We start from the raw sequence: 23182 nt of genomic DNA, 5'->3' as shown, positions 1-23182 counted from the left end.
GGTTGGTTTGTGTGTTAAAGGTGCCAAGCACAGCCCATGAGGGCCACAGAAACAATCTGAGAAAAGGGTTTGGTTTAGAAGTGACTAAGTATGTCAATGAACTTCAGCACTAATTTGACAAATGCTACCTCAGTATTGCACAAACGTGGCACTATTTTCCCACTGGGTTTGTTTCACATGGAAATATTTTTTTATTTGATCTTCAAATACTTCTCCATCAAACATGCTGCATTTATAAATAAAACCTGCTTCTTGCTATGGCTGTTCACCTGGCAGCTGACAGTCAGTCTGCTGTGTTACTGCCTCTTGCATCATCACTGGGAACGTGTTTTTTAGCAAATACAATCCCAGTGAAGTGCAGAGCAGACCTGCTCTTCAGTTCCTGCTGCTCCTCTGGATCCCTCTGCAGATCAGGGGCAGCATCCCTTACAGGGCTGAGTTTCAGGTACAGTTTGCATCCAGAGAGATTCTTATCAGTGCTTGTGACTCCATTTGAGGATTTGTGAGTTTGTTTCCTGTTGTTATTTTTGCCAAGTTATGATTTAAAATTGCACAGTGCTGTATAAGCTGTTTTCATGGTCTTTCTGTAAGGTGGTAATTTTTAAAGTCCGTAATTTACTCTCACTTGCTAGTTTTCTATACTTGCAGGATTGTTCAGTTTCAAAATAGAGAAGGAGACATGTTTAGGAACGTGTTCTAAACTTTTATAGAAAACTGTTTACATTTCTGTAACTTTGTGATTCCTGTTCTTGGAAAGTGCACATTGATTTTATCCGTTTCTCAGCAACAATGTAAACTCTCAGCTGTTTTTCTACACAATCTTTCCCTTTCCAGGATGCCAATTTCATGATGGAAAACATTTTATTATTCCTAATAATGCAAATAATTCTTTGCCTGAAACTTCCTCCTGTGCCACTGCCTTTGCTCTGAGCAGAGAATTTTATAGTAATGAAGCTTTCCTTCATCATCTGCATCTCTGAGACTGACTTAAAAATAGGGATGGTAGCCAGAGAAACAGCAGATCACAGAACTACACAGGGACAAATAAAGTAACTGGAAAAAGCTGACAGCTCCAGTCAAAAGGACTTTTTATTTAGTGGGTACCAAAAACTAATCTGAAAACACATTTTATGTGCTCAGAGTACTTTGTTTCTGGTGCCCATATGGATACATTCTTTTTTACATTAAGATGATTCCATTTCCAGAGGAGAAAGGGAAAAGGAGAAGTAATGATCATATTGATTCTTCCCCAGTGAAGTTTAATATATCACTGAAAAGTTTAAAAATAATTAAAAATTAAGGCAATTGGCTGCCTTTGGGAGGAGTGATAAACATGTGCCAGCACGAATGAGCACATGGAACTGTGCTTGAGAAATTACTCTGTTCTCACCAAAACTTCATTTTTACCTTATTTCAGCAATTCCTGGGCTGGCACTTGAGCAGTGAGATAACTGTGAGATATTTTTCTATTTCCTGTGAGATAACTTTCCTGCTGGTGCAGGGTTTGGGTGGGGGATTGCTCTGTGCCCACCCAGCAGAGCCCAGGAGAGGAAAACACAGTCCCAGGGTAGGTGAGGGTTAAATTCCAGCGCTGGGGTTGAGGAGGTGCCTTCAGAACAAAAATCCTGGAAGGTTTATGGGGTAAAAGTCAGGATTTGCTGTCAGGGTTTCAGCCCCTGGCACAGGAGCTGCTGGCTGGGGCTCAGCCCTGGGCTGTGCTGTAATTCCTGAGCTGGGACTCTGAGTGCTGAGGAACCTCCCCAGTCAAGTGTTCAACGTGGGGCTCTCAGTGCTGGCTGTAGTATTCTGTTCCCTGGTGATTTTTAATTAAATACTTGACAGAAACCTCGTGCTGCCAGGCTGTGCAGGAGACTCCCAGCAGAAATTCTGTTTATTCTGTGCTTGGGCATCGATGCTCCTGATATTTGCCTTCAAAACTTGCTAGGCAGGAAGTTTTCCTTCTGTTTGTCTAATTGGGTTTTCAGTTTGCTTTCCCTGTAATTCAGGAGGTTGCAAAAGCTGACTCCAGCCAGGCAGGGATTTCACACACCTGTTATTTTTACTCAGCAGATTCTCCCATGCCCTTTCCTGCTCATTCTTGGAGCTGCATTATTTTTAGGCTGTTTCTCCAGCCCTGTAGTAGCACAGCATTTGTACATTGCCATTCTTACAGCAACAAGAATGTTTGTGGGGAAATGCTGCAAGGGGTCACCCTATTGTAAATATTATGATATAGGTGTGGGGGGAGATTTGCTGTTGAGTACAATCCCTGCGAGAGGCCCAACCTAAAAAATAAACAAAGGTAAATGGTTTCAGATGTCTGATTGCAAGGACTGACTGATTTTTCCTAACTGCAGAGCACATTATGATGAAATAGGGTGTGTGGACACTGGATTTGCTCCCTTGGGTAAAGCTGCTTTTTGGAGCCTTTTCTCCTTTGTGAAAGAAGGAAAAGCAGGTTTTTTTTCTCCTTTTTTTTTTTTTTCTGTAGAGCATATCTGTATTCTGTTGGAATCCAAATGCCACCATTTCCACTACTTTCTATTTGAATATATTTGGGATACAAGTGGCTATTTGTCTTAGGTCTTCACCTGCAAACACAAAAGCAAACTGTAATTAAAAGGCATCCAGCTCATAAAATACACTTTTCTAGTAAAGCTTCTGAAATTGAGTGTTTAACACCAATTTTGCTATTTGTCTGGTGTTGGTAACCAACTGCCTTTCAATGTGGAATTTATACCCAAGAGCTCTGAAGCTTTTGGTGACCAATGTGGCTGATGCTGGCTCTCCAAAATCTCAGAAATTCAGGTGGACTGTTCTTACAGGCTCTCAGAAAGCTGCAGTGACAACAGAAAAATGCCCTTTTTGGGCTCTGGGAGGTGAATTTGAACAGAGAGGCTTTTTCAGCAAGGATGGCTGATACATCTCTGCATCTCTCCTGAAGGACCTGCCCTGGGTTTGATCCCATGCCTGGAGGAAGGATTTGTGAATGGGGCAGGGCAGGGTTTTCTTCTCCAGAATCCACAAGAGAGGAGCTGCTGGTGGCCTCAGTGCCAGGCTGGGGGTCCTGGGTGGCTCCTGGGGCAGGGATGTGACCCAGGGCAGTGTGTGAGACATGAACTCATTAATGAATTAATCAATGAATTAATTATCCTCCTGCAGGTGCTGTGAGTGCTTGAGATGCTGTGGGAGGAGAGAGCCCAGGCCCCGGACTGTGTGGCTTGGGCACCCAGAGAAGAGGGAGCAGAGGTACCCCCGCAATGTCATCAACAACCAGAAATACAACTTCTTCACCTTCCTCCCTGGGGTAAGCTTGGCTAAAGTTCCTTCTCACCATCCCACCCCAATGCTGCCCCCATTTTTCAGTGGTTTTACAGGAGCTCAGTGCAGATTCTGGAGCTGGAGAAAATGATGGGGTTGTGTTCGGTTGGCTCCTTGCAAAATCTGCCTGAGGGCAGCAGCAAAGCAGACCCAGAGCTGTCCTGAGTGTCCAGGGCTGCCTAAAGCTGCCCCAAGCCAGCACTTAGTCACTAGGAGAGCATGCAGAAATATTTCTGGTGGTTACTTCAACATGCATAACATCCTCCCTCCTCTCTGTGTCTGCTTTTTATTTTTTTAGGTGTTGTTCAACCAGTTCAAATACTTCTTCAACCTTTATTTCTTGCTCCTGGCCTGCTCTCAGTTTGTGGTTGAGATGAGGCTTGGTGCCCTTTACACATACTGGGTTCCTCTGGTAGGTCATTCAGACTTTATTTATCCAAGAAAGTTTTGGTGTTTGACAAAATTTCTTGTGCTGCTTTTTCTGTGGGGTGTAAATCCTATTTGTGACTTGCTTCCTGAGCCTGTGCTGTGCATGTTGTAGGGTTTAGACTTTCAGTGCAGTGAGATCCCTGGTGAAAGGCAGAAGGAAGTGAAGCTTTGGGACACTGCAGTTAAATTTCTATTTGTTTTAAAGCCTGGACCTCCATCAATTCCCTCTCAAATGCTGTATTGCATTTGCTGGGTGAATCTGCTGCTGGTTTTGTCAGATCCTGTCCTATAAATGAAATAAATTAAAAATACCTGACCACAGAGGATCTCTCCCTGTTGTACAGGCAGTTGTGACTTGTCTGTGCCAGGTGAGCAATTGGAATTTGCATATGAGCTGCCAGAAAGCAGGATAAGGAAATTCTTCATTCATTACTGCTGCCAGTACAGGTGTTGGGGCTGGAATGACAATGAGGTGACACAGTCAGTTGTGGGAATGTTTTGGGGTGATTATTTGAAGGCTCTTCAAACAGCTGAAACCTAAGGTGCAAATAGCTGCTGCTTTTTTAGTTTTATTTTGGAAAGCAGGTAAATTTATATGAACAAATGCATTTCATTACTTTATTAATTAATTAGATCACATATTTAGATACATGTACAAACTACAAACCTGCAGTTTAATCTGACATCACCTTGCTCCATTCTTAAAGTTTTTTATTGGCAGAGATAATCAATACCTGGTTGCAACTTTCAACACAAGTTCCAAAAGTTCATTTTCTGTGATGCATGAGAGCATTTTGACTGTTTAGTGAGTCTGAGCTAATAGTCTGTGGTAGAAACACAACTCTGTGATACCCACCCCATAAAGAATTGGTTTGCATTAATAAATAATTGTATTTTATATAGTGAAGGATGTGATGTGAGCATTTCCTCACAGCAAGAAGAAATGAAATGACTGCTCATATGCACAGAAAAGTAGGACTGAAGCCCCAGTCAGGCAAACATGTAATTACACCATGAGTAGTGCACATAAATATCTTCAGTGTCATTTGTGGGTGAGTGTCTGTACCCATGGAGGCACATCCTGCTCTGTTTATCTGTGTGCATAAAAAGGGGGTTATACAGATTTCTGTATCCATTTCTACACAAAGAAATCTCCCAGATGAGTTGTGCTGACTTCAGTGGCCCTGAGCACTGAGGTTGGGGGGCTCCTGCCCTGCCCTGGGTGTCTCAGGCTTGGTTACTCAGCTGTGAGGTGAAATGAGATATTTCTGACATTCCTCAGGGAAACTTCACCGAGATTTTCATGGGGATAAACTTCACAAAGATGTGCTTGGGGGATTACCTTTACAAAGATGTGCTTGGGGAGAGCCCTGTGATAAAACTGGGGACTTTGTTAAGCAAGGAGTCTGTTTTGCAGCAGCTGGTGTGTGTTTGGTTCTGGGGGTTTGCACTGCAGCACCTCTCCCTGTGCTGATCCAGGCAGATCAGAGTGAGGAAATGCAGATTGCTGGCACTGATGAATATTGCTGTTATTAGAGGCAGATGTGGTTTGTGTGGCTGACCTTTTGCTCCCTGCTGTTCCCCCCGTGCTGCTGGCAGGGGTTCGTGCTGGCTGTCACCGTGATCCGCGAGGCGGCCGAGGAGATCCGCTGCTACATGAGGGACAAGGAGGTGAACTCACAGATCTACAGCAAGCTCACAGCCAGAGGTGGGCTCAGGTTCTGCACTGCCAGGGGCTCTGTGCCCAGCTGTGCTCCAGGGTGGCTCTTCAGCTGGAGGATGGGGTTTTTGAGGGGTTCAGGGAATGGTTTGGGTGGGAAAGACCCCAAATCCCATCCAAATCCCACCCAGTGCCACCCCTGTCATGGCAGGGACACCTTTCACTGTCCCAGCTGCTCCAAGCCCAGCCCAGCCTGGCCTGGGACTCTGCCAGGGGCAGCCACAGCTGCTCAGGGAATTCCATCCCACCCTAAAAACACCCTAAACCCCCCTGAGGTGAGAGTTTGTCAGCAGAAGAGATGAGGATCCTCAGCACTGGCAGGGTCAGCTCCTGCATTTCCTGTGCCCATCCCCTGTCCAGCCTGGCCTTGGACACTGCCAGGGATCCAGGGGCAGCCACAGCTGCTCTGGGAATTCCATCCCACCCTAAAAACACCCTAAACCCCCCTGAGGTGAGAGTTTGTCAATAGGAGTGATGAGGATCCTCAGCACTGGCAGGGTCAGCTCCTGCATTTCCTGTGTCCATCCCCTGTCCAGCCTGGCCTTGGACACTGCCAGGGATCCAGGGGCAGCCACAGCTGCTCTGGGAATTCCATCCCACCCTAAAAACACCTTAAAACCCCCCTGAGGTGAGAGTTTGTCAGCAGAAGAGATGAGGATCCTCAGCACTGGCAGGGTCAGCTCCTGCATTTCCTGTGTCCATCCCCTGTCCAGCCCTGGTTTGTGGCTGAGCCCAGCCTGGGGCTCAGCTGAGCCTGCCCCTGCTCTGCCCATTGTTTCCAGCTGTGCTGTACCTAACAAAGACATTTAAATTCTCATTTCAACAATCCTGTGCTGCCTCACTATGGAGTTACTCCTAATACCATGACAAAGATGGTGAGGCCGGAGTTGTCTTTTAAAAAAAGGGAATTTGAGCAAGTTTTGGTTCTTTTCCATTTCCAATTTCTTACTTATAAAATTTATACCCCTGAATTAAGATGCAGTGATGAAGGTGTAGTAAAAATACGCTGGATTTGTAGGAATAAGGCTGCTTTTGAAATGTAATTGCCTAAGGCTGGATATATTTCACATGCCAGGAATTATGGGGCAACTCCAAACTGGGGAGTTTGAGTTTCTGAATATTAAATCCCCTTTTAATAACGTGTTCTTACTACAACACTTAAAATGCTTGGCAACCAACAAAAGCCTCATCCAAGAGGGGAGTACTACATCTATTTAAAGATATAAAAGAGTTGCCTTCTGGATTCTATTCAATGATCTATAAGGGGCCTGACCTCTCCTTTAGTTCTTTTCATATTGCTATTACGTTTCCCATGAATGATTTCCCTCCCCCCAGTCCTTTAACTTTTCTAATTTTGTGAAAGAAACCAAGGAGGATTGGCAGCTGGGCACTAGCTGAAAATCTCAGGCCACTGTATTTAACATGAGTTTTGTGCACAAACAGGAATGAGACTCTGGTATAGTTCAGAGTAGAAAAAAACCTAAAAAATTATTTATGATTGTCATGTGGTTTGGGGAGAAAAGTAATTTTCTGTCCCTCACTGAGTCTCAGTACTGAATTTTTTTGGAGATTAAAGACTCAGGATCTCTGGGAATTACCTGGGAGCAGGGAAAGGCCTGGTGAGGCTGAGGATGGAAGTTTGGGGTTTGATTTCTCTCACCCCTTGGTACAGCCAGGGGAAGGAGCTGGGTGTTCAAGGGAGAGTGGCAGCAGCTCAGAAGAAGAAGCAGCAAACATGAAAATAAATCTGGAACAGCTGATCTGAACATTAATTTTCAGAGTGGCTGACAGTAGGACCTGGGCTATTTACAGGCTGATTCTTTTTTAGCTGCTGTTGAGCAGCCCAGGTCACACTGCAGGGCTTGGCACAGCCATGAACTGAGACCTGATGACAAAAAAATCTCCACCCTAAACCTTTTTATCTTTTTACCCAGATCCATTGATGTTCCAAAATGATGAAACCAGCAGACTTCTGGAAAGCATTTTTTTTTTTTAGTGGAAAGCTCTGCATTTAAAGGACAGTTGTTTGGATTGTTATAAAAAATAATCAAATTTCAATCCCCTATTCATGAAGCCACAAGCCTCCCTGTGTTCAGGGTCTGTGTTCTGATCTGTTTGATGGAAAGCTCGAACTGTGCTTGCAAATTCCTGGCTTGTTTTTCTTCTCCTGCAGCCCCCCTCCCTGGGTAACGCTGCATAATGGAGAGAAACTCCACAGAAAAGTGGGAAGGGACCTCCTACTGAGGGGTGCTACTTAAGATACAGATCATTGGCATTTACCAGCCATAAAAAAACCAATATTTTCCCAAACTCTGCGAGTCCTGCTCCTCAGCATAAGGCTACAAAAGCCAAAAGTTTGGTGCAGCACATCAAACAAACCCACCCCCCTTCTCTTTTTTTGTTTTTTTTTTTATTTTTTAGATGCATTTAACTTGTTTTATTAAACCTCTGGCTTCATCTTTAATTCCAAATTAAGTGTTTGGAGCTGTACTTCAGTGCAGCTTTGCAGATTTTTGTGCAATTTTGATTTAAGTGCTCACAGGACAACAAAGGGCATCTTTTCTGGGTAATATATTTATATATTTATTATTATTAATATATTTATTATTTATTTATATATATTAAATGATCTGCTTTCTGGTACATCCATCATGCTGCAGATTTAGTGATAATTTCAAAAACCATACCTTAAATTGGAACAAACTGTTTGCATTTGATTATGTTTACTTTGTTGTCTTTAAGAAAGATAAATCAGGATACAGCAGAGAATGAAACAAATACCAGACACATTTTAACAACAGATTTTTTTGAATGAGAGATCAAGACTAGTTTATTTTAAAAAGTGATAAACACCAATTTCTATTCTGATTAACTTAAGGAAGTACAAACTGGAAGTGATGGAAATGCTAGATAAACCTGTGTGTTTAGAGGAGGCATTTCTAGTCTCACTTAAAAGGAGTTTATAATTACAAAAATACTCAAATAGCAGAGCAGTACAGGGAAATGGAGCAGTTGTGCTATTAGCTGGTTTTAAACATGCATGAGAAAACATCCAATGTTTAGGTGGCAGTTCCCCCACAGAAAGAAAAGGGAATTACAGAATTCCCAAGATCAAAATAAAACTAATTCGAGTAAGTTGCTTTATGGGAGTGCTGAGTCAAAGGAAACATCTGGTGCTGGGCACACTGCAGAGATGTCACCCACGGGGCCAGGGAGGCTGCAGAAGCAGAATTAGCTCCCGAAAAAGGGCATCTCATTTACCCAGCAGTTATAAAAACGTGTGCTGCTTAGCAAGGTCCCCTCTTTGTTTTAGCCCCCGACAGCTGAGCTTGGGAGGGTTGGGAACAGACAAATCTGCTCCAGCTGCTTTGGCTTCTCTCATATCGGAAAAATTTTAAAGCAGATGATGCTGTTTTCAGAATAATGATCCCAAAACCTTTTATGTGCCTAATGATAGGAAATCATCACGTCACAGCTTTGTCCAGGCATTAATTTTTCTTTTGCAGAATGGTTTTTTTACCCCATTAAGGAAAACCTTACACAAGTTTGTTTGCCTGAAGCCTGCAGGTAGTGATGCTTCTGCTGACAGTCACAGAGAAATCCTTGTGATCTTTGAGAGAATACAGAAATTATGGTTAAACAAACCCACAGCTTTTTGCTCACTGGGTGGGGAATGGCTGTGCCTGTGTGGGGAGAGCACACAGGTTTTTTTTTTTTCCCCCCTTTCCTTTGCACAGGAGAATATTCAAAAGCACTTTTTGTTGTTTTGTGAATAACCGTATTAAAAGGGGAGGAAGAGATGTTATCTGTCAGACCCTTTTAGTGTCATAGTACCTAACTTTGTATAGCCCATACAGAGGACTGCCAGGGATGCTTTTTTTGATCCTCTTGGAGTGCAGCTTTTCTTTTCAAGCCCCAGCGTAATGGACTCTTAATCCCCGGTTTGCTTCCTGCCCCGGCAGAGATGTCTTCAGCCCAGCATTCATTTTGTTTACTTTTTTTTTTTTTTTCTTCTTTTTAATTTTTTTCTTAACCAAAAAAAAAACCTAAAAAAAAACCCCTCCCAAGGCAAACTCCAGAATCCATGAAAGACCTATGAGATATTTGTGAAATGGGCCATGACTGCTTATAATTTGTAGGAATAATTACAGCATGCAAGGAAGTCTGCATTTATTAGCAGCAGTGATGAAGCATGTTGTTAAGCACACAGTGTGTCACCAAAGCAGCAGGCTGCCCCCAGCCCAGAATGGCTTTCATTGTTAATTTGGAGCAGGAACACTGAAGCATATCCTGAGAAGGATGCTAATGAAGGGACTGCCAGTAGTAAAATCCCAGTGACCTTTGTGCTTTGTGCTAATTTCTATTCCCCCTCCCTTCCCCCTCCTGCTTCCCCCTGAGCTGCTATCTGGCCAGTTAGCCCGTGAATTTTGAGGTACAGTAGGAGTGTTGTCCGTGCCAGGGTGAGCTCCACGTGCCTCCCCCACTTCCACTCAAATCACAGCAGATTAAAGAGGCTTTTGTTGAAATATAACAGACACATAGAGGCAGGGCTCAAATTAACTGATTATAAATCACTAGTTAGTCTGAGGAGCCAAATCTAGAGCTGGCTAATGATTTGAAATTACTAGCCAATTGTTGAATTAATCCCCTGTTTTTAAAGCAACTGGGAAATGTTTGACAGCTGCACAGGAATAAATATTTACATGATTTCTGTAGGACTTGTTCTCTGCTTGTTTGGCTGGTCCTGCAAGAGGCAGAGGGGAGGTGGCAGAGCTGAGCCAGATGCTGGAGCTGCAGCAGGGCAGGAAATGAGCCTGGATTTTGGATGGACCCACTGTGCTTTCAGCTTGGCTTGAGAGAGAGCTTTACATCCTCAGGCACCTGAGGAAAAGGAGCTGGATGTGATGGTTCCCTGCTGTAACTTTGTGCTCTTGCTCTCTCATCTGCCTGATGCTGGAAGCATTTTTGGATTCCTGAGTTAAGAGGACAAACAGGAGTTTTTAAGGAGCTGTTGCAGAGTTATGGGCAGGCAGTGGCTGGGGCTTTGTGCAGCCAGGGCTGAGGTGTGGAGCTGCTCCAGGAGAGGCTTTCAGCCCTTTCTGGGAGCCCCAGCCCTCAGTGGGCTCAGGAACTCTTTACAGGGCAGCATTGCCTGGTTCAGTGATGGAAACATTTCCCATTTTTGCCCCCACAGTGCAGTGGAAGGAAGGGAGGGGACCAAAGCCCCCCAAGCCTGTCCTGCTCTGCTCTAACACCAACACCTTTCTTTGCAGGGACTGTCAAGGTGAAGAGCTCTAACATTCAAGTGGGGGACCTCATCATTGTGGAAAAGGTTTGTCTCTGTAGTTATCTTTCCTGTGTAATGCACTTTTTGTTGTTTTTTTTCTCTTTTGCAAGACCATAGAAAATGAGATTTTTTTGAAGCCCTACTTACTTTACAATAGGCTTAGAATATCAGGTGTTGAACACAAGTTAAAATATTTAATCACTTTACAGGGTTCCCCTACCTCACCAATAACATCATTATTTTTACAAATGGGGGTACATCTGTAGGTGTGCACCTATAACCTCATTTTTTACTTATACTGTAGCAAATAAAGAGCTTCCCTATCCTGTGTGTGACTTTGGACACAGGTTAAACACCTGGACCAGATGCAGCATCCAGGTGTTTGTTTGGGTAGAAGCATTGCAGTTTTGGGAGCCCCAGGGGTCCATCTGTAGGTACTGCTATATTCAGGTGCATTTCCCCCTTTGCACAACTTTCATTGTGATTTTTTGAACCCACTGATTTTATGTTTTTCCCACCCACTCTCTGCAAGCAGCTGTGACCTCTAAAACCTTAAATATGAAAGCACTCAGCACAAAAAGAGAATCCTGGTAGCTGCAGATTGCAGATACAACCTTTCTGCTAACATGGGACTCCTTGAAAGGAAACCAGCACTCGGTTAAGATTTCTTCATCCTTCTAGAATTACTCTCCAGCCCTTTTGTAAACCTAACCCTTGGGTCTGGTCAGTGGGAGCTGGCACCAGTTATTACCCTGCACTTGGAATTCTGCAGGGAGGCGAGTTCAGGATTCAAAGCAAACTGAATCCCAAGGTGCCAGAGGAATCCTCTTTGTGCCTCTGTGCTCTGGGGAAGGCTGCACACACGAGCAGGGCTGCCTGCACAATAATGGCCTTTCTTCTCCTCCCAGAACCAGAGGGTCCCTGCTGACATGATCTTCCTGAGGACGTCGGAGAAGAATGGTAAACATCTGGAACCAATTGTCAAAATGGCCATTAACCTTTCACTGGTTGTTTGGAGAAAATTATCTTTTGGAAATGTGGAAGAAATAGATAATAGTAAAATTTTAGGGAGAGAGGGAACCCAAGTGACTTTATGGACCACCACTTCTCAGGATGTTGTACTCTAGTTTTGTTTGCTAATCAAAGAATGTAGGGGTTGAGTTCAGGGTAAATTAATCTGGTTGCATTTTAGATGTATTTACTTGCTGCTCAGGCTTGTTTTGTTAAGTGTGGCACAAGGAAATGTTTGATCAGAAGGATTATAAAGCAGATTAATGGGAGCATTTCAAATGTCTTTGAAAGCATAGCACAGAGAATTCTGGTCTAGTGCAAGGAAAGGAATGTGGTGCAGGAACATCACCCTTCCATTATTAACAAATGCAAACCAGCCACTGCTTCCAGAGAAAGGAGAGGAATATCCTGGAGGGAAAACCATCCCATGAGTTGTGTAGGTGTGCCCAGGGCAGGGTGGAAGGGTCCTTGACTCTGTTCCCATCCCCAGTGTGAAAAAACACAGTTTATTGTCTTGGTAAAATTTAAAAGGTTTAATAAAAAGATAATAGGAGACACACATAAAGTAAAGGGTTAAAAGGCCAGGTGCTTGGCAAGTTGGGCTGCTTTGGGAATGCTCTTTAAATACATTTTATAATGTATTAACTTGTTGCATATTCATAGTCCTTTATGCATAGTTTAACTTTTTGGGGGACTGTTTAGCATGGCTACTTTTTGGGTTTGCTTTTTTAGAGCATGTGTGTTTCTTGGCTTGTGGTTTTAATTTTTTTCTTATAATTTTTTAATTTGGGTGGTGATTCCGTTTTTTGCTGTTGGTGAGTGTTGATAATTGTTGTGTTAGCTGTAGGGTTTTTATTATATATTTACAGGCTGTTATTTTAACTAGGTGGGTAGTTTAGGTATATTATTTTTAGAAAACTTTTGTTGTTAGAAGGGGAAAAAAAGCCTATATCCATACAGCAAAGCTATTTTAACATTATACAATAGCATTTATGTTAACACTTGCAAAAAGCCAGCGATGCCATGTGCTGTAACCCCCAGGCTCCTGCTTCCTGCGCACGGACCAGCTGGACGGCGAGACGGACTGGAAGCTGCGCCTGCCCGTCAGCTGCACCCAGCGCCTGCCCACGGCCTCGGTGAGCCCCTGCCCAGCCTCCCTGCAGTGCTCCCCTGCCAGCTGTGCCTGCTGCAGGGCTCCTGGCAGCCTGCAGTCCCTGTTCTGGGCACACTCACCTGGTGAATTCCAGGGTCTCGCAGGTGTCGCTGCAGGAATCCCCAGTGCTGCCCCAGCTGTGTTTTCTGTGGGGTTTTTGGGCTGCTGTGGGTGTCAGTTCTAAATTGTGCTCAGTAATACTTAGAGAAGAATTCTGGTAAAACTTCTGTGCATTATTAAGCTGATGGATGTGTGTGTCTGACAGGACCTGCTGCAAATCCGCTCCTACGTCTACGCAGAAGAGCCCAACATTGACATCCACAACTTCGTGGGGACCTTCACCAGGGTGAGTCTGCTGCATGAATCATCCAGAACTCACCAGGGTTCATGAAAACTCTCCATCCTAGCAGAAATCCCTCTGCCAGCTCGCCCAGCATCCCTCTGCAAACACCTCTGTGGGACTCCTCTCATCCTCTGCCCTTTGCATTACTGGCGAGTTTATTTCTTTTTCTCTTTTTCCTGTTGTAGGAGGACAGTGACCCTCCAGTAAATGAAAGTTTGAGCATAGAAAACACCCTGTGGGCCAGCACAGTGATTGCATCAGGTAAGGTGGAGAGCTGTGTAAAATTGTTTTTAAGGGAATATGTTAACAATTTCTAAAGTTATTTCTGTGATGGAATAATAATTCTGTCAGTTGGAGAAATTAGCAGTTGGAATGAGGTTTCCCTGTTGTCCTGACACCTCTGGGGAGCTGAGCTGACATCTAATTGCCTCTTGGACATTCCTAGATGAGAAAGCAGTGGAGTGGCCTTTGGGGCCCTTCTTTAGCATCTAGGAGCAGAATAGCACTTAATTGCTGTGCACATTGACATCCTAATCTGTAACAGAAATGGTGTCAGATGGATTCTGGAACACAAGCTGAGATGAAAGATTTCCAGGTAAGTGCTTCCATTGAGTTTGTCCTATATACTCTTTAAAAAAAACAAAAAAATCAAGTCTTTGACAGATTTTGACTCATAGATACAATGAGCTCCCAAGGCCTGAGATTAATCAGTGCCCCCTTTAGAGGCTGTCAAAGTAAAAGCCTGGTTCCTCTCCTGCCCAGTGTGTTTGCAGAGTTTGCTGGGCAGCAGCTGGAGGAGAGTGGAATGCTGGAGTCCAGTTCTGGAATTAAACTTGTCAAATGGAGGGTCTTGACAGTGCATGTGCATATTTTCAAAGAGTTTATTCAATTGAGTGTTTGAAATGGCCACAAACCAACTGGAAACATTAGTTTTTTTACAGATCAATGTCTCTTCAAGCTTTTTCTAGTCCTGGCAGGTGCTTCCTCTCATTTTGCCTGACTTATTAATTCCAATACTCAATTTTGTTTCTCCTGTGGTAATATCAAGCAGCGTGCTGCAGGTTATTTCTGTTAGGAGAAAACCTGGGTATCATTTTTGCTCTGCAGTGATGGAAGCAGTGGGGCTGTGCTGCCATCTCACTGGGGCAGCCCCTGGAAGATGAGGCAGAGCAATGTGTCTCTCTCCATCTGCTGCAGCAGGGCTGGGTCTGACTCTGACTCTTTGCAGTGGATTTGGAGTGGCTGTGCCATCTGCTGAGCTCAGTTGTGATGATCTTACCACCACCTGCCATCTGCCTCCTGAGATTTGTTGTTGTTTTTTGGGGTGTTTTTTTAAAGGAATGTTTCTCAGTATATTTTTAGAAACCACCTCTCTTATCAGCCTTATTTAAAAATAAGTCACTTGCAGCTTGTTCAAACTTTGACCATTAGTGAGAGCAGGGGAATAGTGGAGTATAAAGTAGCAATGCATTGGCAGTAGTGGTTTTTTTAGAGTTGGTTTTCTCCATTTTTACAGACTCCTACCACTGGGCAATAGCAGCTCCTAAACTGTTGGTGGTTAGACAGCTTTTTCTTCATGGCTCTTTTCTAAAAGAAAACCCATAGAAACCCTGTAATTTCTAGTGATAAACTGAATTATCTTTCTGCACAAAGAAAATGGAGAACTCTGTTGCTCTCAGCTCTGTGGCAAGTGTGGGACAGAGCATTCAAATCACTGATGGGCTCCCAGCAGCTCCATCTGTTACAGGAAGGTAGGAGTTGGGATGATTCACTTCGTGGCAGGAGCAGGATTTAGATAACCACTTAAAGTAAATTGTGGATTTTAAAATAAGGTAATTTTGTCTTTGAGCTCTGGAATTCATTGGATTTGCTCTGATTGTATCAGCCTTTACCAATAAACAAGCAGAGCCCAGAGCTGGTTTGGTTTTGACACAATGAAGTCTGGTGGAAGGCAGCACCAAAGTGGGATTCCAAGTGCTGGGAGGAAATCCAAGAATTCCTCCATCCCCACCAACTTTTATTTATAGTGTGGAGAGACAAGTGGATCAAAAGGGGGTCAGGGAAGCAGAGCAGAGCTGGCTGCTCTTCCCATGAGCTGCTGGAGTCCTGGTGCTGCATCCAGTCCAACCTGACACTGAATTACACCTGGCTGTTTCCTTTCAGTCTGTGTTTTCATGGGTGCTGTGTTGCAGATACCAGCTTTTTCAATTTCTGGTTGTTCCTGAAATTAGCCTGCTGCAAATCCTTTCCACCTGACAGTGTTTTTATGGGGGAAACCTCTGTGTGTGCAGGTACTGTGGTGGGAGTTGTCCTGTACACAGGCAGGGAGCTGCGCAGCGTGATGAACACCTCCAACCCAAGGAGTAAGGTATGGAGAGGAAGCAGGTTTATCATAAATAAAGGTCAGAAATTAATCATTTTTTAAAAGAAAACCCTTCCAAACACTCTGTGCACACACCATAGGGACATGGAATAATTGATATTTTCCAGCCTGTGATTTAAGGTGGTTACCACAACAGAACCTATTTCTCCCAGTTCTTTAAATCCTATTATACACCTGTCTTCTCACTTTTTTAAGGTTGTCAAAACCATTGTTTTATCTGTTTATAATGAGACAGTCCCAGTTAGAATAGAAAAGCTTTTGTTGCACTGGAGCAAAGCTAAGACACAGTGCAGGGATGGTTACACAGCTTTTGGCAGCGTGAGTCCTCTCACACCTCTGCATCCTCTGCTCAGCTTCTGAGGGATGGAAACCTCATTTAATGAGCTGGCAAGAGTATTGATTATAAATTTAAATGTGTCTGTAGTGTTGTGAAAGAGGAGAAGCTGACTGTGGGGAGTGGCTCTTTGGATGGAATGGCAGTTCACTTTTTTTGTGACATTGCACTGAGCTGACATCACCTGTGTGCTGAAACCTCTCTCCTGTTCTAGATTGGCCTCTTTGATTTGGAGGTGAACTGTCTCACCAAGATCCTGTTTGGGGCTCTGGTGGTGGTGTCCCTGGTCATGGTGGCCCTTCAGCACTTTGCAGGCCGTTGGTACCTGCAGATCATCAGATTCCTGCTGCTGTTCTCAAACATCATTCCCATCAGGTGAGGAGAGCACCTGAGCTCTCACCCGTTCCTCTGTCCACAGCCAAGCAAGGCTAGAAGGAGAATGAAGTTACTGTTCAACATAACAGCTGCTTTGTTGTTTGTGCTGAATTTGTTCAGCTTGTTGATCCATTCACTGGCTCAGGCTGTGGATTAGGCCTTTAAATTCTCTGTGTTTGGGCTGCCTGGTCACTGTGATAACAACAGACCAAAAGGAAAGGAGGGTGTTTTGTACAAAATTCAATTAATTATGTATTTAGAGGGCAATGAAACTTTAATATTATGCCATATTAGTGAGTAGATTGGTAACTTACTTTGGGTACAGGACTGGGATTCATTTCAGCTCCATTTTTAATCTGCTCTCTGGTATCCATCACTGTCCTTACTGTGTCCACCCTCCCTTCAAATCATACCTGCTCTTCTCATTGCAATTTTCTCATCTTTGAGTCACAGTGTAATTACATTTGCCACCAGAGCACTGACTTTGAATAAACTTCTGAAATTCTCCTCTGGCACCTCAGATTCACTGTGGAACTCATCCTTTCATTGCACTGTGGCAGTTCACAAGGATTTTTCCCAAACTTAACCTGGTGATACATTTTATTTTCCTTTTTTCTGTTTCCTCCTGTGCAGTTTGCGAGTGAATCTGGACATGGGGAAGATTGTGTACAGCTGGGTGATCCGCAGAGATTCCAAAATCCCTGGCACTGTGGTTCGCTCCAGCACCATCCCTGAGCAGCTGGGCAGGATTTCCTATTTGCTTACAGACAAAACAGGTATTGGTGCAGAAAATACAGCTTTGAGTCATGGCATCTTGTTTGGATTCTGTTGTGGTTTTGGCCAGGAAAAGAGGATAATGTGAGATTTCTTTTGACTGGAAGAAATATGCATTTCCTGTCACTTTGACAATATGATTTAATCAGTTGTTGAAAAAGTTATGCTTTTTTGTTCTGAATGTGCTATAAGCAAGGTAGAACAGGAATATTATACTACTTGAAGTAGTACTTAAAGCATGCTATTAAAACAAAAGTTGAGGTTAAAATAAAATTAAACTCAACTTTTTAGAGCTAGTTTTCAAGGCCAGGTTAAAATAACTTACACAAACAGGCAGAAGCTGTCTGCTGCTGAGCTTTTGAAGCTGAGCTTGAATTGAAAGCCTGAGCTGGAATGAAAAGCTTGGTCTGACCTGAAATCCTGGTCTCACTGGAGTAATTTCCAATTTTTTTTTTGTTCCAGTGGGACCAGAACTATGCTTGCAGCTCCTGCTGGCACTGACTGTGGGGTGAATCTCATTTTTATTTATGCACCCCTCTTGCCAGGAGGGTTTGTTAATGTTGGGTTTTTTGCAGCCTGGGCTGTGCTGGGATGCTGCAGTGACCAGCCCAGCTTTCTGTGGTTCAGGATGGGGCTGTGCTGAGGGTTGGGGTGCTGCTCCCACTCCCTGGTGCTGCTTTTCCAGGGACTCTCACCCAGAACGAGATGGTTTTCAAGAGGCTGCACCTGGGCACGGTGGCGTACGGCCTGGACTCCATGGACGAGGTGCAGAGCCACATCTTCAGCATTTACACACAGGTAAAAACTCACTCCCTGCTCCCAAAAAAACCTTTCCACATCTCTGGGCTAATGGTGAATCGATGTGCTGGGGATCTGTTTAGGAACTGCTTGTGGGAAGTGTGAAGGTCATTGGATGTTTAATGCATAATTGATGTTGTGATTGCTCGTTGTGCTCTGGGGGTTGTTTCACATCATGTGCAATTCCAAGTGTGTGCCTGTGTCCTGCTGCTGAGGTCTAAAATAACTTTTATTTAGATATCCAACTATCTCTTTCTATCTCCTCCGAGCATTTGGTTCTTCTTTTGGTGTTGAAACCCTTAAATGACAAAACTGTATTTAAAAAAAAAACAAACAACAAAACACAAACACCCCAAATCACAAACCCCCAGACTTCAGCTTTATTTGCCTTCATTTTATACTAAATCCTCGGAGAAAACTTGATTACTGGTTAATTATTTGCCCAAGTGTTCAGCATTTTTCAGGAGCGTTTGGGTGACTGGCTGGTCCAGTGTGTGAGCAGTGACAGTAAATTAGAACATCTAATCACCAGTGTGGAAAATAATGTGTGGAATTAGCCTGGTAATGGATATGTCTTATAAAACTTTCAAGTGAGATTCCTTGTAATGAGAAGCATTTGCTGGCCATGATTCATTTCAAACTGTAGTTCTTATTCTTTGCTCTTATTTTTACCATGTTGTGGCCCTTTGACCTGGAAGTGAAACTTTTGTCCTCTTGACACTAAAGGTTAACAGAGCAGGAAACTGGATCACTGTGTGTCCCTTCTTCAACTGGGATAATTTAGTAATTGTGCAATTATCTGAAGACTCCCATTCTGATACTAAAAATAGTATTAAAAAATAAATGAACGCAATTAAGATTTTCTAACTCCATGTGAGTCATCTGGTTTGTGTTTTCACCAATTATATTCTCTTGCACATGAAACCCAGGTGACTCTGAACTTCCCAAACCTCTGTTTTTTTATAGAGTAAAAAAGTGGGGTTTTTTGTGGAGTAAAATGTGGTTTTTATGTGGAGTAAAAAAGTGGTTTCTCTGAGTCTTTTGACTCTTTTTTTCTTGAGAGTGACCAAGAGGCAGTGAGGCCTTTTATCTCCTTTGGACAGTATCAGATTGGATCTGCTCTCATTCAATAATCATATACAATTAACTTTCCAGCACAGAGAAACATTAAGATCAATAAAATACAGTTTTGAGGCATATAAGTGGTTCCTTTTGGACACTGGTGTCCTGGTAGTACAAATAATCTAAGATTTTTTAGAGTTATTTTAATAGATAAATATGGGATTTGTTTCCTTGGGCTAATCTGTTATGATTTTGGATAAATTTTATTCCCTTTGCCCCTTATGTCACGTTTCCCATTGATTTCAGATTTCTGTCTTCACTGCTTGCCTGCTGTCCATACCACCACTACACCTGCCAGTTATTTGTGCTTTTCTCTCAAAGGCAGAGAGGGGTAGAAGGAGCAGGGAGGTGGAAGTACTGGATTTGCAGTACAGGGGCTTTTTCTTGTCCCAAAATCTGGGTGGGCTCTGTGTGTCCTGAACTTCTGTCCTATTTATGTTACAAACCATTATATTTTTTTTTGCTGTGTATCTTTTTGCATAACAACCCATCAATACCTTTGCTATTACCTATAGCCCATCCTAACTGCTAACATCATCAAATTCATGTCACTATGTTCTAATTACAAAAGGTCAGTGTGTTACAGTTTTAAGTTAGAAGTTGTTTTTCAGTTTTCTTGCTGTGGAAAATTCTGAGCTCTGTCTTCTACTTGCAACATTGGTTTTCTTGTTTGCCTGTGAAAATCTTTTTGTAAAATCACCTTTTGTTTTGATGCCTTAAGTTTTGAGTTTTCTGTTCTGCTTGGGTGAGCCTTTCTGTTGTGCTTAGGGTGATGAAGACAAAATAGTCTGATTTCACCTGTGGGCTTCAAGGACAATTTCTCCAAAGCTCAGGCCCTAAGCATAAACAACGTGAAAAGGGGAGGGCAGGCCAGAGAGCAGGCCAGGAGGATGAAATTTCACAATTTGAGACTGTTAATTGGATGGTTGACTGCTGTATGCAAATGGACTAAAATCTGTGAAGGTGTGGGATCTGTGAAGGTGTGGGATTTATAAAGATGTAAGATCTGTAAAGGTGTGAGAGCTATAGAGTTGTAAGATCTGTAAAGGTGTAAGATCTTTAAAGATGTGAGATCTATAAAGGTGTGATATTTATAAAGGTGTGAGATTTATAAAGGTGTAGGATCTGTAAAGGTGTGAGATCTGTAAAGTTGTAGGATCTATAAAGGTGTGAGATCTATAAAGGTGTAGGATCTGTAAATGTGTGATATTTATAAAGGTGTGGGATCTGTAAAGGTGTGAGATCCATCATGGAGCTATCCAGGCAGGGGCCAGACCTGTGGCACTGATTCTATCAGGGTGTTGAAGGCCTGTCAATAAATAAGGAGAAATGAGGGGAAATAGAATTGCTAGGGAGTGCTGTAAAGCACACAAGTGTCGTAAAACTTGCTAGTGTGAAAAACACGTTTTACTGTTTTGGTAAAATTGGCTGCTGCCGTGCTGGGGGCCAGGGCAGGAGGAGCGGCCGGGAGAGCCAGCGGGTCGCTCAGTGAAATGACAGCCCGTGAGCATGTGCTGGGCGTGCAGCTGGTACGACAATTATCAACACTCACCGGCTGCACAGGGCCGGACCAGCACCCACGTTAGAAGGTGATAAGGAGAGGATCAAAAGCCCAAGCCAAGAAACAGGCATGCTGTAAAAGGCGGATCCGAGGAGTGGCCATGCTAAACAGTTCCCAGAACATGTTGACTGTGCAAGAAGGACTGTGACTAATCAACATGCTGATGTATTGTGAAGTGTATTTAAAGGGGCGTTCCCGAAGTGACCATGTGCTCTTGGTGGCCTGCCAAGCACCCGGCCACGTTTGCTCTATCTTTGTCTCCTATTGTGTTTTTATTAAACCTTTTAAATTTTACCAAGGGTGAAATGTGTTTTTCACACTAAGGAGTGCCATAAAGAGCGGAAGTGTAGTAGAAACCCGTTGCTAGGGACTGCCGTAAAGGGTGGAAGTGTCGTAAAACTAGCAAAAGCGTGGCAGTTGCGTAAGAAATTGTTGCTAGGGAGTGCCGTAAAGCATGGAAGTGTTGTAGAACTGTCGTGAAACAGTTGCTAGGGACCTGAGGTTGCATATCATTAAATATGGGACCGGGGATACAAAGCACAGGTACGGGTACCGGGAGGGGACACACAACCAGGAGCGCTATGGCTGACAGGGATACAAGATAACAGGGAAGAGAAACAGCAAACAACTGGAAACATTTACAGTTTACAAAGACATAACAGCTAACATAGGCAGCAATTTGGTAGAGACAAACTTATATTTGGGGAATTTGGGGAATTTATTCCCCACGTGTGGCACTGAGTTCTGCCAGGGTGTGGCCTTGAAGGCCTTTCAATAAATTTCCATTTTATTTCCCCTAACTCTGTGTGGCTTCTGTTCCAGCTCCTCTAGGCATCAGTTTGAGGTGGATTTAATTTATGCTCACAGTCATAAAAGCCCCTTCTAACTCACTTACCTTTTTCCTTTTCAGTTACCCAGTGAGACTGGCTCAACAATTCTTGTCTTCTATATCAAAACCTGTTGTCATTTCTATCCCTTCTTTCCCTTTTACACTCAAAGATCTTTCTGTACCACACACAGACCTGTGTGTCCAACCCTTCTCTCCCGCCCGCAGCAGGCGCAGGAGCCGCCGGCCGTCAAGGGGCTGTCGGTGGCCACCAAGGTGCGGCGCACCATGAGCAGCCGCGTGCACGAGGCCGTCAAGGCCATCGCGCTGTGCCACAACGTCACCCCCGTCTACGAGTCCAACGGCGTCACCGACCAGGCCGAGGCCGAGCGCCACTACGAGGATTCCTGCAGGGTGTACCAGGCCTCCAGTCCCGACGAGGTCAGCACAAAGCATGCTCTGGTTTGGGGTGAATTTGAGGAAATTTTTGGATGGGGATGTTTTTTGGGAACAGGGTTAAGCAGTTCCTCTTACAGCTGGTCTACTACAAGGGCTCCAGCCCGGATGAGGTCAGCACAAAACCTGTGTTGGTTTAGGTTAAATTTGTGGAGGAAATTTTTGGATGACGGTTTTTTAGGAAATGGATTTAAACAGTTCCTCTTACAACCTGTACACTACGAGGATTCCTGCAGGGTGTACTAGGCCGCCAACCCCCACGAGGTCAGCACAAAGCATGCTCTGGTTTGGGGTCAGTTTGAGGAGGAAATTTTTGGATGGGGTTTTTTAGGAAATGGGTTTCAGCAGTTCCTCTCACAGCTGGTCCACTATGATAATTCCTGCAGGGTGTACCAGGCCTCCAGCCCCGACGAGGTCAGCACAAAGCATGCTCTGGTTTGGGTTCAATTTGGGGAAATTTTTGGATGGGGTTTTTTTAGGAAACAGGTTTAAACAGTATCTCCCACAGCTGGTTTACTATGAGGATTCCTGCAGGGTGTACCAGGTCTCCAGTCCCAACGAGGTCAGCACAAAGCCTGCTCTGGTTCAGGGTGAATTTGAGGAAATTTTTGGATGGGGTTTTTTAGGAAATTGATTTAAGCAGTTCCTCTTACAGCCTGTCCACTATGAAGATTCCTGCAGGGTGTACCTGATGAGGTCAGCACAAAGCCTGCTCTGGTTTAGGTTAAATTTGTGGAGGAAATTTTTGGATGGGGTTTTTTTAGGAAACAGGTTTAAGCAGTATCTCCCACAGCCTGTCCACTACAAGGATTCCTGCAGGGTGTACCTGATGAGGTCAGTCCAAAAAACTGCTTTGGTCCGGGGTGAATTTGAGGAAATTTTTGGATGGGGTTTTTTAGGAAATGGATTTAAGCAGTTCCTCTTACAACCTGTCCACTGTGATGATTCCTGCAGGGTGTACCAGGCCTCCAGCCCTGACGAGGTCAGCACAAAGCATGCTCTGGTTCAGGGTGAATTTGTGGGGTTGTAGTGCTACTGGAAGATTGGCACAGAGCTGATTTGCACGTTTACATACATTCAGAATATTCCAGGCAGGGTCTGGGTGTCCTGTCCCACGCTGGGCTGGGCCAGGCTTTGCTTCCCTGCTCCTCTCCTCTCCTATGGGTTGCTCTCCCCTGGAAAGGCAGCATGCAGAAAGCCACTGCCTCTGCACTGAAATGAGTTCTGAATGATTTCCAGATGGTTATTTTTATCATCTGCATCTAAGTTTTTTTTTCCTCCTAAAGCAT

At 43.9% G+C, this 23182-nt stretch overlaps 1 protein-coding gene across 1 annotated transcript in view; it reads left to right on the top strand.

Annotated features, from left to right (window-relative positions):
- The window catches only part of LOC117004461 (probable phospholipid-transporting ATPase IIA), a 49340-nt gene that overhangs the window by 3456 nt on the left and 22702 nt on the right, over positions 1–23182 (top strand). The window contains exons 2-14 of the mRNA XM_033075237.1: positions 3163–3307; positions 3620–3733; positions 5350–5458; positions 10744–10802; positions 11666–11717; positions 12810–12904; positions 13187–13267; positions 13450–13525; positions 15556–15632; positions 16196–16356; positions 16990–17132; positions 17816–17928; positions 21666–21878. Of these exons, the coding sequence (XP_032931128.1) occupies positions 3163–3307; positions 3620–3733; positions 5350–5458; positions 10744–10802; positions 11666–11717; positions 12810–12904; positions 13187–13267; positions 13450–13525; positions 15556–15632; positions 16196–16356; positions 16990–17132; positions 17816–17928; positions 21666–21878 (1438 nt within the window). The remainder of the gene's footprint in view (positions 1–3162; positions 3308–3619; positions 3734–5349; positions 5459–10743; positions 10803–11665; positions 11718–12809; positions 12905–13186; positions 13268–13449; positions 13526–15555; positions 15633–16195; positions 16357–16989; positions 17133–17815; positions 17929–21665; positions 21879–23182) is intronic.

Source organism: Catharus ustulatus, chromosome 17 (assembly GCF_009819885.2).
Source record: "Catharus ustulatus isolate bCatUst1 chromosome 17, bCatUst1.pri.v2, whole genome shotgun sequence".
NCBI classification, from domain to species: Eukaryota; Metazoa; Chordata; class Aves; order Passeriformes; family Turdidae; genus Catharus; species Catharus ustulatus.
The sequence above is the reverse complement of the archived record's forward strand: the minus strand, read 5'-3'. Positions and strand labels throughout refer to the sequence as shown.